This window comes from Puma concolor, chromosome D1 (assembly GCF_028749965.1).
Source record: "Puma concolor isolate L17-30 chromosome D1, mPumCon1.1.hap2, whole genome shotgun sequence".
In the NCBI taxonomy this organism is placed as follows: domain Eukaryota; kingdom Metazoa; phylum Chordata; class Mammalia; order Carnivora; family Felidae; genus Puma; species Puma concolor.
Window position 1 is genome coordinate 13,818,258 of NC_141676.1, and position 16,230 is coordinate 13,834,487.

Genomic DNA, 16,230 nt, shown 5'->3' on the forward strand with positions numbered 1-16,230 from the left:
AAAAAAAAAAAAGAAAGAAATCCAACATGGGTCCAACTGGGCTGAAATCAAGAGGTAGGCAGGGCTGTATTGTTTTCTGGAGGCTGTAAGGGAGGATCCATTTCCTTGTCTCTTCCAGCTTCTAGAGGTTGCCCACATTCCTTGATTCATGGTTTCCCTTCTCCATCTTCAAAGTCAGCACCATTGCATCTATATGGCCAGTCTTCCATAGTTACATCTTTTGGCTCTCAACTCTTGTCTCTTTGTACTTTTAAGGACTCTTGTGATCACATTCAGCCTAGGTGATTATCCAGGACTATCTATTTTTTTAATCAATTAATTAGTTTATAACAAGATTTAATGTACATCTATTCTTAACATATAGAACATACAAAGATTTTTTGCTGAATAAATGATATTCATTTAGCCAGGGGAAAAGGAGGAATTTACATGAAGTTTTTTTCTCTACTTTTTTTTAACTACATTATCTTGAAATACGGATGTGGATTCTTAACACTGAAAAATCTTTGAAGCTGTGTTTTTTCCTTTTAGTTGCATTTTTTTTTCCTTTTTTGCTTGTCCTGGTAACTGTTTTATAAATCAATCACTATGCAACCATTTCTACGTCTTGAGATTCATGAAGCAAGTTGTGGTCAGCCGCTCTCTTGAAATACAGCATGACTTCATACATACAGAAACTTGTACATTACCCTCTTTTCTTGTTTTTATTTTTGTTTTTGTATTTTTTTCTTGTGTGTGTGTGGGCAGGGGGGAAATATGGCCCTAATGAAAAAGAAACTAAAAATTCTGTACTTAAAAAAAAATGAAGGTATATTTAATGTACAACTTGTATACACATCACAGCCAATAAGCAGTAAAAAAAATTTTTTTAATGATTATAGGAATTGTGAAGAACTGTCATGTAAAAGGTCAACGGGTAACAGACATGACAACAGTGTTGAGATAATCAGGATAATCTATTTTAAAGTCAGGTGATTTGCAACTTTAATTTCCACTTCCATGTAATCTAACATATTCATGGATTCCAGGGATTAGAACATGGGCATTCTGGGGAGACTTTCCCCTACCTACCAAAACCAGAGTGTGAAGATTCATTTCTGGGTTCACCATTCTATTCTACTGATCTTTATGTCCATCCTTCTGCTGGTACCTCGCTGTCTTAATTACTGTAACCTTACAGTAAGTTTTGAAATTGCTCTCAGCTTTCCTCTTTAAAGTAATTCTTGGGGCCCCTGGGTAGCTCAATTGGTTAAGCATCTGACTCTTGATTTCAGCTCAGTTCATGATCTCATGGTCTGTGAGACTGAGCCTCAGGTTGGGTCTGTGCTGTCAGCACAGAGCTTGCTGGAGATTCTCTCTCCTTCTGTCTGTGCCCCTCCCCCGTGCATGCTGTCTCTCTCAAAGTAAGTAAATAAACATTTAAAAAAATAAAATAAAATAATTTTTATCTTCCTTCGGCTGCCCCATATACTTTAGTTCTCTTCCACAGTTGCTTCTCTTTGTTCAAACTTGCATATAAAAAAAAATTAGGTTTTCTCACTTCTTGAGATCTTCATTTCCTTATGAGTGCCACGTCCTGTAATATTTATATTAAATATATTGTATGCTTTTGTTCTGTCAATCTGTCTTATGCCAATTTAATTCTCAAGCCCAGCCCAAAACCCTCAAGTAAAATTTTGCCTCTCCTACACAGTTTTCTTCCACAATCACAGACAGAGAAGCCTTTGGCACATTTATCATAAGTCCCAGTGAGACAAACAAATTGAGAATCAGAGAGAAATTTCAGAGTGGAGATCAATAAATTAATCCATCTGGTTATGTCAGGTAACAAAATATGTGATGTCATCCTAAGCCTTTTAGGTCTAAAAGCCTGGGACTTAACATTATTCTCTAGATTTTATAACTAGCCATGTACAATGTTTAAAAAGACACTTATCCCAGCTTGATATCGTTTGTAGTAATAATTCTCAATTTTATCACATTCAGAAACTTCCACTTTAAAACAAACATTTAAAATACTTTCTTTTTACGGTCTTAAAATGAAATTTGTAATTAATATAACCTATGTACAACATATGTGTATGCATGTATATAAAATATGCCAATTCGAAGGTAAAGCGATAAAAAAAGAAAAGTAGCTCATAATGTAACTCTGATAATAATTATAGGATTTATTCCAAAATAATGTGAATTTCAATATGTAAATTCTGGAACACTTGGTGAAATAGAATCATCACATATGTATTAGTGATTCAGATATCAAGAGTGACATTTCCATTAGTGGTAAGATTTTTCTGACAAGGTGAATAATTCTTGATAAAGTTCCAAACAAAATTAATGGCAATCTTCCCTCAATTTTGCATTCTTAGGCGGGTTGACTTATAGTAAAACCTTGCAAAATATAGTGTATACTTGTAAAGTGGGGTAGATGTCAGACTGACGTAATTATGAAGATCTTTTTTCAAAGCACAAATGTCCATCAAGACACCAGATGTAAAGAGTGGGACAGTTGTTTTGGTTGGAAGTTCCCCATACATGCAAAATATTTTCATCCTTGTCTGCCGCTTATTATATAGGGCCTGTGATCTTTGTGACAGTCAAGAATCCAACCACACATTTCGAAAATGTGCCTTAAAGGATGTTATCACTCTGGGAAGAAACTCCACTCACTCCACAGCTTTGTATTTTACTTTGTAGACTTTTGTACCTTTTTTTTTTTTTTTTAATGCTTATTTATTTATTTTTGAGAGACAGAGAATGCAACCAGGGGAAGGACAGAGAGAGAGAGAGACACAGAATCTGAAGCAGGCTCCGGGCTCAGAGTTGTCAGCACAGAGCCTGATGTGGGGCTTGAACTCACAAACCGTGAGATCATGACCTGAGCCGAAGTCGGAGGCTCAACCGACTGAGCTACCCAGGTGCCCCACTTTGTGACTTTTGTAGGATTCCTCTGGGAAAATGTGAAGAAATGGAAAATAACTGGAGAATATCTGAGTGTGGTAAATTTCCACTTTTCATGGGCCTACAGGGTTACTGAGGCCACACAGAGATAAGAGCCCATTAAGATATAAATTTCATGAGAGCAGGGATTATTGTCTGTTTCATTCATTATTATATGTTTATAACTAGAATAACATCTGATATATAATAGACACGCAATAAATATTGAAGGAATGAATGAATGAATGAGCAGCCCTGAGTTGGAAAAAGAAACAAACCAAAAGAATTGCTTTTCTGGGTGGCTTCTAAGAAATATCGATGATGTTATTCTCACTCTTTATCGCTGGAGTCTGCCTGCCGTTGCAATGTTGTGAATCCTCTGGGAGTTGCAATGTGTTGCCTAATGTTACACATTTAAGGAGAGGAGCTGTAAACAGATCTACTCTGCATGCTGATGCCAGTGCAAAAACAAGTAGGGCACACGTTTCCTTGGGTAGAGAGACCGGCCTGAAGAGTTGAGTTCTATTTTGCCGATCAGATCACAGTCATCTGGCTAATTAATTGCTAACCAGCTAACATGTTATTCTTCCTAACTAAAGTTATGCTTTCCTATTATACCGTAAATCACATATTTCCACCCGTAATTACTCGAATATAAAGTGTGTGTTTAGAGAGATCTCCTTGAATTCTTCTCAAACATGCCATCTGATGCTATGCTTTGTTAAAGCATTTCAAGCGGGAAGAAATTTGACCTTTTTTGGATGCCCTTGGCCTTCAAGAATCTCTAATAATCTGTGCTACTTCATTCTGTTACCCCAGTAGCTCTATAGATACTAAGAATGTTTTTCTTTCCCTTGTCCTTTCCATACATGCTGATCACCTTTTTTTTTTTTTTTTTTTTTTTTTGGTTTCATACTAAGATATGCTTTTTATTCCTGTGAAGTCAGCAGTTTCAGAAGCTACGATAGGAAGGTGGTGAAGATACTTCAAAAGAGGCTTTTTCTTTAGCATCTATGATATCTTAGTATGCACATGACCATTGCCCTGGTTGTGAGGAACAAGAGAAAATTTCCATCTACCTCTAACATCTGGATCAGAAAACTTACCTAAAATTATCAGCGACACCGTCATTTCCACGGGATTCAAATTGGCTGGCCTCAGGCACTTTTATTTCGCTTTCCGAATCCCCAGAGTTGTAGACTCCTGTAACCTCTCAGGATTTCATAAGCTTGAGAAATAACAAACAAGACAATTAAACAAAATTGTGTGTTGACAAATTGGGTATTATTTAATATTGGAGAATTCATTTTTTGAGACTGGGATTCCCTGGTGAAAATGTAATCAGTCATAACTTGCATTCTCATTTTCTCTTGATTTGAGTAGAAGATAAACTAAGCCTATATGTGCACATATATTACATATAAAATATATACTAATATACATACATCTGCATATTAAAGCACCTATGCTCAACAATACTGATAATTTGTTAAGTGTTGAATACCTTTCTTTTGTCCTTCCAAATCCATTCTCCATATTTTTAAACTCCTCTTTTGCTCTAGGATACTCAGTCATATTAACTGTATCGGTGGGCTTCTTTGTTGTCTGTCTACTTCATGGATTTAGCCAGTGGTTATCATTGGTGGGGAACAGAGTGAGGTCCGAGTGGTTTTCTCCAGTCTTCGTTCTTGCAAAGATGCCACAGCAGGCTGCATCCCTAGACCTGGATCATAACTCCTGCCAGGTGACCCGTTTCAAAGCCCTCCCTCCATTACTCAAGACTTTTCTGACTTCATGCAAAAATAAAAAAGGTGATAGATAACTCTCAGAAGTTACTGGTTTTAGAGTTAGTACACTATTCTTTGGGAGTTCCTTATACCATGTGCATTTCTTTGTAATAATCCCTTTTTAAACCCTCCCCAAATTAATCAGTTTATGTGTCCATCTGTTACTTGCCAGATACTGGTCCTAAAAGTAGTACCAGGAGATGATACAATTGGGATCAGGTTGTTCATGTATTTGAAGGTTGGACAGATAAACCCATCGTGGTGGGAAACGGGACAGTGGTGATCTATTGCATTTAGTAGCATCAAACTTACTTAAATGATCACCAGTGGCATCATGGAAAAAAGGACAGGCAGAGGGCAAGGCATTTTTTCTGTGGCACAGAGGCATGCAAATAGACATTATAAATATCATGTGGTGATTTGGCTTCTGCTGCAATTTAAACCTAGACTATCTAACTAAAACACAAACAGGTAGCCGGAAAGCCATATTGCAGTGAATAACTCTCAGAGACAAGATGGCAGGGATTTCCAAATATACCACAAACTCTAGGCGGTAACCAAGTATTTTGCTCAGACATTTGTGGCAATGTCTCATGGATTAGGTGGTGCTTCAGATGTGAAGCATATGGGAAACCAACCAAGGTGAAATTTGTCTTGCCAATAAAAGTATTTTGTTTTTACTCGGATAAAAACTATTTCGGGATGTTCTAATATGGAAATACAACTTACATAATTCTCTGACCTAAGCTGGTTTACAGCCACTGAAAACATTGACTAATGGTGAGGCACGGTCACTCTGAGGAAAGCCCCTGAAACTGAGCCAAGGTTTACACCATACATCTTCCTCCAAGGCTTCTTGTGAATGGCTTGCAGCCATTTACGATGGTAATCCCACATTAGGAAAACAGAAGTACCCAGATCTTGTGTGGGATGTTAGATATGGTTCTGAACTGACACTAATCTGCAGAGATGGAAAACACCTGAGGTACATACTTGTCAGGGACAGTAATTCAGACGACGTCAAAGATAACTTTGGCCTGAATGCATCTTTCAGTAGGTCCGGGGGAACTTGGTATACAGCTGATCGTTATTTACCCAGACCCAGAAATAATACTATTATAGATATACAAAGTGAAACAGAATCCTCATTTTAGTTACATTCGCTGGCTCTTGGAATGAAGGTTATTAAATTCAAGCTTCAAGGGTCAAGTAGAAGCTGAAATTGCTCTGCTAAATCCGTAAACAAAATTGCAACCTGAGGGGAAGTACAGAGATTAGTGTTTCCATCAAAGACTTGGAAGATACATGGGGGTGGGGATCCCAATTCGTTACTCTTAAATCTTTTTTTTTTTTTTTTTGGTCTGGGGGGAAAGGGATTGAGAATCTGCAAGGTGGAGATCATGAATGAGCACATTACGCATAGACATTTGGAGATAAGATGCAGAAAACAGTAATATTCCCCTTGCAAAATAAAATGGAGGGAGTCAGTTTGCATTAAAAACAATTTGGAATCCTTGGCCTCCTCGGTGGCCCAATCGGTTAAGCGTCCGACTGACTGCAGCTCAGGTCTCAAGATTTGTGGGTTTGAGCCCTGCCTCAAGCTCTGTGCTGACATCTCAGAGCCTGGAGCCTACTTCAGATGCCGTGTCTCCTTCTCTCTCTGCCCGTCCTGCACTCATGCTCTGTCTCTCAAAACTAAATAAACATTAAGGAAAAAAATTGTATCCTCACAAATCTGTACTACTGAACAGGCTCACCCTGGCACGAAGCAGATGTCACCTTTGAGGGATAAACACTGTGTTTCGACATCACTGAGTTTGGGGGAGAGCCTGAGAGACTGGTTGGTTTCATTGTACCTGCAGGTGATAGATTTTGTTGGAAGACGTCGTAAACCCCTTGCGTTCACACATATGTACATGATTCTACCCACACGTGCATGTATTGATTGGGAGGCTGCCACGAAGCAGGTGGCTGACGTGACATGCTCTGTGAACATTAGTCCACTTCTTTCTCCACACACTCCAGTTTCTGCTTCACAGGCCCTTGCACAAATGGCGAGAGCAGCTGGAATGGCTTAACAAGATGGCTTCTTCACCAAGACTGATTTGGCTACTTCTGCTGTTAGGTATCCCAAATGCCAAGAGCAGAGATCACAACTGTGCCTCTGATATGCCGTCATTTTCTGGGAAGATTGTGAATCACTTGGGTAGCAGGGTGATTCGGTTAGACTGCGTCTTCCTAATCCAAAAGTATAAAGTTAATGGCTTTCTTTCCAGGAATAATCACATTTTGGGAGATTTATTGGCTTTATCCACCCATTTCCTGCCAGTTTTTTTTTCTTGCCAGCACCTGTAGATGTAGCCTTTTTCATGAACATGATATGTCACCAAACATTGCCTCTACCAAGAAAAAAACCATTAAATGGCAAAGGAATAGTAACAATTTCCTCCAATCCACAGAAATAATTGGCTTTACTTTCTGCCCCAACATTCGGAAGCAATTGTCCTGATCAAATCTTTAAAAGGCTAGATGAAAGCTCAGTCGTGGTTGGTAAGGTGTCCTCGCCTGTTTTAAAACAGCAGCCAGTAGATGGCTTCATTTTTCCCTTATCAAGAATGTACATCTCTACGAACCAAGGGGATGAGGTTGGCACGGTGCCTGTGGTGGCCGGGAAAATGAGCCTTTCAAACTCCAAGTATAGCAAGTGGAAGGTCCTGGCTGAAATACATTCCCTCATTTGTATCAAGGTCATGCTCCCCACAGACTGCTCCCAGCTGATGACCGAACACAGCAGGGATACCAAGGTAAGACTGTCTCTCTTAGGCACTGGATGCCTTTGATGGCTAATTTTGGCTCAAGTACCTCCTAGTAACCTTAATGAGCTTATCACAGACGGATCTAGGTCTAGGACGCCTTTTCCTCTCTTTCCTTGCCTCTCTTCTTCACTTGCGTTCAGATTTGCCTTGTTATTTAGTGGTACTTCTCGCTTCTGGCTCCTTGGCATTTTCCCTTACACAAGCACACCTATTTCCCCTAATAAAATCCTGGGACTCTTAATTCTATCTCAGTATTTGCTTCTTGGAGGGCCCTGACTACCACAACTTCTTTTACTGTGGCATAAAATAGCACACAAGAATTTAATTTCCCTACTCATAACTTTATAGGCAGTATATTTGGAATCAGCGTCCACAAGGGTGGAATACCCCAAAGGAACACCCAAATGCCCCAGAGGATTTAGCGTTATATTTCATAGTATCCCCTGGGCCTTATCTTTCAAAGCAAAAGTACTGCAACCAAATAAAAAGAAGATGACCAAAGGCTCAGACCTAATAGGAAGAAAATATAGACAGCTTACCTGCTAACTCTCATCCAGCTGAAGTGTTAAGAAAGAGTGAATGAACCAGAGTAATGCAAGAAGTGAGGTAGAAAGTTGACTCTTACAAAATATTGGATTTATTAAAATGTGTTTATCTAAATAATACATCTTAGAAAGCACTTTCTTTTAAACTTCAAACTTCACTTGTGATTTGAGTAATGAGACTCCCTTAGGAATACATAGTGTAATTATAAGTTACTATGGGAGATTTTGAATGTTTCACAGTCATGAACTGCAGATGAATCATTCCCTCTGTGATTAAAAAACCTTCCTGCCAAACTTAAAAATATTTGAAAACGTTTCCTGAAACACCGATGCCTCATATTTAATTACATGTGTATTATGTGTATAATTACCTGTGTATTTGTATGTCTCTCTAAGATTATTCCTAGCTATGCTTTACCTTCTTACTAGGGCCTTACTGGTGTCATTTAGGCTTGATTCTGGAGTCGAGATACTTTTCCGTACACATTATGACTCTACAATTAGGCCAATGAAAATTAACGGTACCTGGGTATACCAATTACATTGGTAATTATTTGGAGAAGAGGACTTGGTTGCTTCTCCTAAAAGGATTAAAATAGAAGTTCTTGATAAGGAGTTTGAGCATTTTTATCACAGTTAAAAATCGGGATTTGTGACATTAGGATGTCTTTGTTTTGTTTTGTTTTGAGAGAGAGAGAGAGAACACACACATGCATGTGAACGTAAGTGGGGCAGGGACAGAGAAAGAAGGAGAGAAGCAACCTTAAGCAGACTCCATGCTCAGCACGGAGCCCGACACCGGGCCCAATTCCTGAAATCATGATCCTAAGATCATGACCTGAGCCAAAATCACGAGTCAGAATTTGAACTGACTGAGCCACCCAGGTGCCCCAACATTAGGATGTTTTAAGAAGGCTTATTACTTCAGTTTTACTTTTTTTTAACTAATGTTCTCTGGAATGATGTATTTTCTAGCTTCCCTTGATCAACATGCAACAACTGACTTTCTGTCACTGTAATACACCGATCAGATCTGTTAAGATTACTCCAAAATAATATGGTTTATAGGAATTTTACTATTTTTCGTGAGAAATAGAGATCTTTTAGACAATGAGAGTCTGAGTTGGCATACATAGCTTTCCATTTTAGAACACTGTCAAAGTCAAATATGTTGGATCAGTCTTTTCTACTCTGCATGGAGCTCTTACATTTTGGGGGACTACTTGCCAGAATTTCACTTTCTTGCATTTTTATCTTTACCACTGCTTATCCCAGTAGAAACAAGAATATATTCGTGTTTCAGTGACATGAGTTATATTTACACCACCTCACTTTTAAAAAATCAAAATTAGATGCAACTCATCATATTTACCCTTTTGCTTTATCACTACCTGTGTGTATCACCCGTACAAGTCTTTAAGTAGTGGGTAGTCATAGACTTTTATTTCTCAAATCGGTTCATCTTACTGTAGTTATTATTCTTTTTCATAAGCATGTGTTTTGATGCTCAGGATGTCACAATTTGGATGTAGAAGTCCTTGCAACTTCACCCTTGTAAAATAAAAGAGGAACTCTGGTAGGTATACAGAAATTTACAAAAATCGTATCTGTGGAAACTTGACTGGTTTTTCCTTAATTGAGGGACACATGTAAGAAACATAGATTGGAGAGGTCTTGCTTGCTGAATTTTATTGTGCCAAGTTATTTCATGGGTGACTCTAGATCGTTGCACTAATGCTTGGGGGCAAAAAGTACGTATATAAATGCTTAAGAAATTCTGTTAAGGGAATAGAAAGTGATAATTTTAACTAATTCATTGTCATAAAAAGATACTAAAAATTAAATTTTTTTTTTCAACGTTTATTTATTTTTGGGACAGAGACAGAGCATGAACGGGGGAGGGGCAGAGAGAGAGAGGGAGACACAGAATCAGAAACAGGCTCCAAGCTCTGAGCCATCAGCCATCAGCCCAGAGCCTGACGCGGGGCTCGAACTCCCGGACCGCGAGATCGTGACCTGGTTGAAGTCGGACGCTTAACCGACTGCGCCACCCAGGCGCCCCATAAAAGATACTAAAAATTAACTTAGCACATTTGTTCCTGTTTTTAGAAAATAAATATTTAGATACTATTCTATATATATCAATCAGCCATAAATATTCTCATGCTAACGGAACGAGCTGTTTTCTCACATTATGAAAGTAGAGGAGAGTTTTTGTTTTTAAGATTTTTATTTGTTTTTAATCTAGAGTAACATGAAATTCAATACAAGTTCTTATATTTTATGTTTAAATTCTGTCTCCTAAATTCCCCTAATTTTCTCTTAGTTCTCTTGAATTGTCATGTATCAGGGTGCAAATTCTTTAACTTGCATTGTGAGAATTCTTCATCATGATGGAACACAATGGCAGCTCTTCTTGAAATATAATACCTGATCAACAATTGTCTTTGCATCTCCTCTGAAAGAGAGAGTCTTGATTTATTTAATGAGTTTATCCAGAGCCTCTTTCACATCCTTATTTCTCAGGCTATAGATCATGGGGTTCAACACGGGGAATACCACAGTGTAAAATGTAGAAACTATTTTGTCCCTGTCCAAAGAATAGCTAGACTGGGGACGAGAATAGATGTAGAGAATGGAGCCATAGTACAAGGTGACAGAGATCAGGTGGGAGGAACAGGTGGAGAAAGCTTTGAGGCGGCCTTGGGTGGAATGGATCCTCAAGATGGTGGCAATGATGAACAGGTAGGAAGCGAGGATGAGCATTGTGGGGGTGATGACATTGGAGGCCAGGAGGAAGTAGAGCACAGTCTGGTAGCCATCTTTTTTGCCACAAGCCAACTTCACCAAGGGAAGCAAATCACAAAAAAAGTCATCAATGACATTGCCACTGCAGAAGTTCAAGGCAAAAGTTCTTTTGGTGATAATAGAAGAGTTAATAAAGCCACCAAGGTATGAAGATGCTACCAAAGATGCACATAGCTTTACGGACATAGCCTGAGAATAAAGCAATGGCTTTGAGATGGCCATGTAGCGGTCATAAGCCATGGCAGCCAACAGGTAACACTCACTGTATGCCAGCCCAGCAGAGAAGAAGAACTGACATACACAGCCAGCAAAGGAGATGCTTTTGTCTTCAGAGATGCAGGTCATGAGGATCTTTGGGGTGTAGACAGTGGAATACCAGAGATCCAGAAAAGATAGATTCCCAATGAAAAAATACATAGGTGTGTGCAGCCGGGAGTCTTTACAGATCAACACCACGAGGGAGGTATTTCCTACCACAGTCAGAGAGTACACACCAAGGAATACCGCAAACAGGACCAGCTGCATAGTTGGGTCTGTGGTGAAACCCACCAGGATGAACTCCGTCGCTGTGTGATTGCTTCTCTCCATGGCTCACCTAAGAGGAGAGAAAAATAGATTTCAGCTTGCATTATTGTGCTGAATAAATGGAAAATATACCGAATAAATAAATTATATATACTAGAGTTTAATTTTTAATTTTCAATTTTTTTAATCTCCTGACCATTTCTCTTCCCTGGACTCCAGACTCACAGATCCAAATACCTACTTAGCATCTTTTACAGGAGTTATACTGGAAATTTCAAAAACTACTGAATTCCAACAGTCCTTCCTCAGCCTGTTTTGCTCTCAGACTTCTCCACTGCTGTGGAGAAGTAATGTAAATGGCGTTATCCCTTTTTAGGGAAAATCAATTACTACTCTCGACTCTTCTCTTCCTTTTACACTGTAACCAACTAATCAGCAACATCTTGATTCTACCTTCACAATGTATCTAGAACCTGAAGAGTGTTTCCAAGCTCCAGTGGTTGCTAGGCTAAAACCACTCTGACCTCTCATGGGTGTTACCACAGAGCTTCTAATGGTTGCCCTGCTTCCTCCCTCCTTCCATCCTTACCCCACTTGGCTCTCTGAAAGAGGCAGGCAGAGTGATCCTGCTAAAAGACCGGTTAGACCATGTTACTCATCTGCTTCAAACACTCTGGTGATTTCTCAGCTTATTCAGGGTAAAGCCAAAATCCTTACAAAGGTGGGCTGGCTTATTGCCTCTCTGCTTCTGACTCCTACTGTCCGCTCCAACCAGGCCACCTCCTTTTAATTCTTAGAATAAACAGGGATACTCTGAGGCTTTGGAACTGCTTCTCTGCATGGCTAGGATGCTCTTCCTCAGTCTGTCTTTATAGCAAACATTTTTCAAGTGTTAATCACCACTGAAATTACCACCGTTCAGATGTTCCTGATCACCATATTGCAAGCTACTCCCCCGGCATTTCCTGTATCCCTTTTGTGCTTTATTATTCTCCCTAGCACTGCTCATTATCTAATGTTATGTAGTCTTTTCTCTTCTCTATAATGTTTTTAAAAAAGAAACAACAAGCCAAAGAAAGGGTCGTTTGCCCCCTGGGAAGCAAATCAAGATTTAATTACCCTTTCAACATACCCTAGGGATGTGACCTTTAAATTTAAAAAATACATACATTCTTGACAGAGAGAGAGAGGCAGAGAGAGAGACAGAGCATGAGAGGGGGGCAGGGCAGAGAGAGAGAGAGGGATACTTAGAATCTGAAGCAGGCTCCAAACTGTCCTCACAGAGCCTGACATAGGGCTCAAACTCATGAACCATGAGATCATGACCTGAACAGAAATCAGAGGCTTACCCAACTGAGCCATTCAAGTGCCCGGGAATGTGATCTTTTCTTTTAATAGTCATTCTGAAATTCCCCAGATCAGCACTAGTGAAGTCATCTGCATGATAAAAGCCCTGTTTTTCCCTTTTCCCCAAAAAAGGTGTTCTTGCCTAACACAATCCTTTCTTTTGCTAATAACTTCCTTGCCCCACCCTCCTTCCTACAAAAATGTTCCTTTCTGGGCAGCTCCTGGGAGCCTCCTGGTACATGCTGGCTGGGCTGCTACTTGACTCGTGAATCTTTTGATAAAGCCAATTAGACCTTCAACTGTACTCAACTGAATTTTGTTTCTCAACAATATACCCTTTCCTGCCTGTTTTTGATGGAAAAAAAAATACCGATTCAATGTTTATCTCATATTCACGTGTAGGTTATTCTGAAATTTTATGGGCTGTTTTAAACGTGACACTTAATGCAAATGGAGAACAGTTGTACAGCTGGGCAAAATCTTTGAAAACACAGATCCATGACACCTAGAAGAGAGTTTCATGTGGGAAATGCTTGAAAACTCCTGGACTCAATCTTCAACTTTCAACTTATTTTCTTTCTTTCTTTCTTTCTTTCTTTCTTTCTTTCTTTCTTTCTTTCTTTCTTTCTTTCTTTCAAGTTTATTTATTTATTTTGAGAAACAGAGAGAGAGAGAGGGAGAGAGAAAAATCCCATGCAGGCTCAGGACTGTTAGCACAGAGACTGATGCGGGGATGAAACTCAAGAACTGTGAGATCACGACCTAGGCTGGGGTCAGATGCCTAAGTGACTGAGCCACCCGTTGCCCCTCAGCTTAGTATCTTCTAGTTTGATCGTTCTCTGGTTGTCATCATTATTTCAAAATCTGATTGTTTCTAAACCTAATGGTGAACAATATTCAATATTTTATTTGGAGTCAAGCACTGTTGTTAGTGTTGCATGTACATTACTTTACACATTCTCATAACATCCATCAGAGGTATATTGAGAGATTAATAGCAGTAATTTACAGACGACCAAGTTCGGTGTAAGTAAATAGCTAGTAAGTATACAATTAGTAAGTGGTGTTGTCTTACTCCAGAGACTGCTAAGCCATCTCCTTTCATATTTGATATTAGTTAACAGTTGCTTGTGGGATCCATGGGTCTCTCTTTTTTTTGGTTATAACACCTTAACTCCAAACCAACAGGATAATGCTGACAGATTCAGATGCTGTCACACGTCGGGTCAGGTAAATGCTTCTAAGCAATACCAAATCACCTGGCAGAGTCCTTTATCTCATATTTACAGGCAATCCTGATTATGAGCATAGAAACGATCTACTTACCTTGCCCAGAACCAAGGCACTTAAACTCACAGACCTGAAACTCAGTCACAGCCAACAAAGGACCATGTTGTGGATCCAAGTATCTTATATTTGCTCAGGATCCCCAGTGTATTTGATTCCTCAAACACCTCAGGGGTTTAGGCTTTGAAAGTGACTAAAAGGCAATTAACCAAAAAGTGTATTAACTTTTGTAGTAGATTCTTTTTTTTTTAATTTTTTAATGTTCATTTATTTTTGAGAGAGAGAGAGACAGAGTGAAAGGAACAATCCAAATGACAGCCCTGCCTTAGTTTAAAGCTAGGTTCTCTTTTCTGCTTATTATGGATCTTTGATAAGAAATACAATTGCTGAGAAGTCTGTTTTGCTTGCTGTTTGCTACGAGCATTGTGAGGCCTTTCCTGAATGTAACCCGCTGTGTAGTAGAATGGGTTATAAACCTTCCTAAATGTAGTCTGATAAGTAATGGAATGTAGTCTGATAAGTAATGGAATGAGTAACTGTACATAAACTAACCGGCATTTCTCGCTTCTGTAAACCTGCTTGCTTAAGCACATTCCCCACCTACCCTACCCTCTTCCCCCTTCCCCCTTTTTCCTCCCGCCACAAGTAACGGACAAAGCCTTCCCGCCAAAGGACAGACAAAGGACGCCCAATCAGAGAACAACAAATGTCCTTACTTTAAAATCAACCAATCAGGCCCCTCATAATTTGAAACCTCCCCTGTGCTATTTGTCTCTGTCTATAAAAACGCTGTACCAACCCTGATCGAGGCCTCTTGCGTCACCGGCGACGAGTGCGCAGAGGACCAGGTTCGAACCTGCAATAAACGACCTTTGCCGCTTGGCTTTGACTCACGACTCTGGTGGACTTTTGTGGGAGCTTTCGGAACTTCGGGCATTACAAGAGCACAAGAAGGGGAGGGGCAGAGAGACTGGGAGACACAGAATCTGAAGCATGCTTCAGCCTTTGAGCTGTGAGCACAGAGCCTGTTGTGGAGCTCGAACTCGGGAACTGTGAGTTCGTGACCTGGGCTGAAGTTGGACGCTTAACTGAGCCACCCAGGCGCCCCTTCATGTAGTAAATTTTTATTTAGTGCAAAAAAAAAAGGGTATGGTTTTAAAAGTAATCATAATTATTGTGATATTTTGAGAAACTACTCTTTGTAAAACACCTTCACGGGAACTTTATTTGATTGCCAAACAACTTTATGAGGTAGGTATTACAGTTCCTATTACAGACAAGAAAATAGATCCAGAATACTTAACCAGATTCCCCAAGGCAAACTTGGAAGTCAGATAAGTCAGGATTTAACTCAAGGCAGCATGATTATAAAATTCATAGGCTTTCCCCTATACCAATGCGTACTTTGGAGAAACATAATCTTTGAGTATCTATTCAGCTATGACCATAAAGCTTTAGAAGAGGACTTTATTACCCTGAGTGTTTATACAGATGGATTTTGCAACAAATATCTCCAATCTCATTTTTCATCAACTTGTTACTCAATTTTTAAATGACAAGAAAGGTGTCATCTTGTATTGTCCCTAAAAGCAACATGTCAAGTTTTTCCATTATCATCCTAACAATATTTGCTGAATATTTAGGATGGCCCAGGCACTCCACTGAGTGTTTTATTTTATTTTTTAAATTTGTTTTAGCTTATCTATTTATTTTGAGAGAGAGAGAGAGAGAGAGGAAGAGAGAGAGAGAGAGAGAGAAAGTCAGGGAGGGGAAGAGAGAGAGGGAGAGAGAGAATTCTAAGCAGGCATTGCACTGTCAGTGCAGAGCCCTATGGGCAGCTCACACCCATGAAGGATGAGATCATGACCTGAGCTAAAACCAAGAGTCTGATGCTTTACCAACCGAGCTTCCCAGGTGCCTCTCCACTGAGTGTTTTAAAAGTCATGTCAGTTTAACCTTCATGATGATCTTGTGAAGTAGGAGTGATTACTATTCCCATTTTACAGATGAGCTATTTGAGATAGAGGAATGAGTGTACATACTTTGTTCAAGGTTACAAAATTTGAGGCTTAGAGAGGCAAGATTCAAGTTCTCTCACTGCATATCATCTGTCCCCAAATCTACATAGCTATACAGCATTTACTATGTTTTAGATGCTCTGTCAGGCACTATGGA

At 39.4% G+C, this 16,230-nt stretch overlaps 1 protein-coding gene across 1 annotated transcript; it reads right to left on the bottom strand.

The window, feature by feature from the left end:
• Positions 1–10,566: 10,566 nt before the first annotated feature.
• Positions 10,567–11,484, bottom strand: LOC112865442 (olfactory receptor 9G1-like). Its single transcript, XM_025928541.2, has one exon. The coding sequence runs from the start codon at positions 11,482–11,484 to the stop codon at positions 10,567–10,569; it is 918 nt and encodes a 305-aa protein (XP_025784326.2).
• Between the last annotated feature and the right edge of the window lie 4,746 nt (positions 11,485–16,230).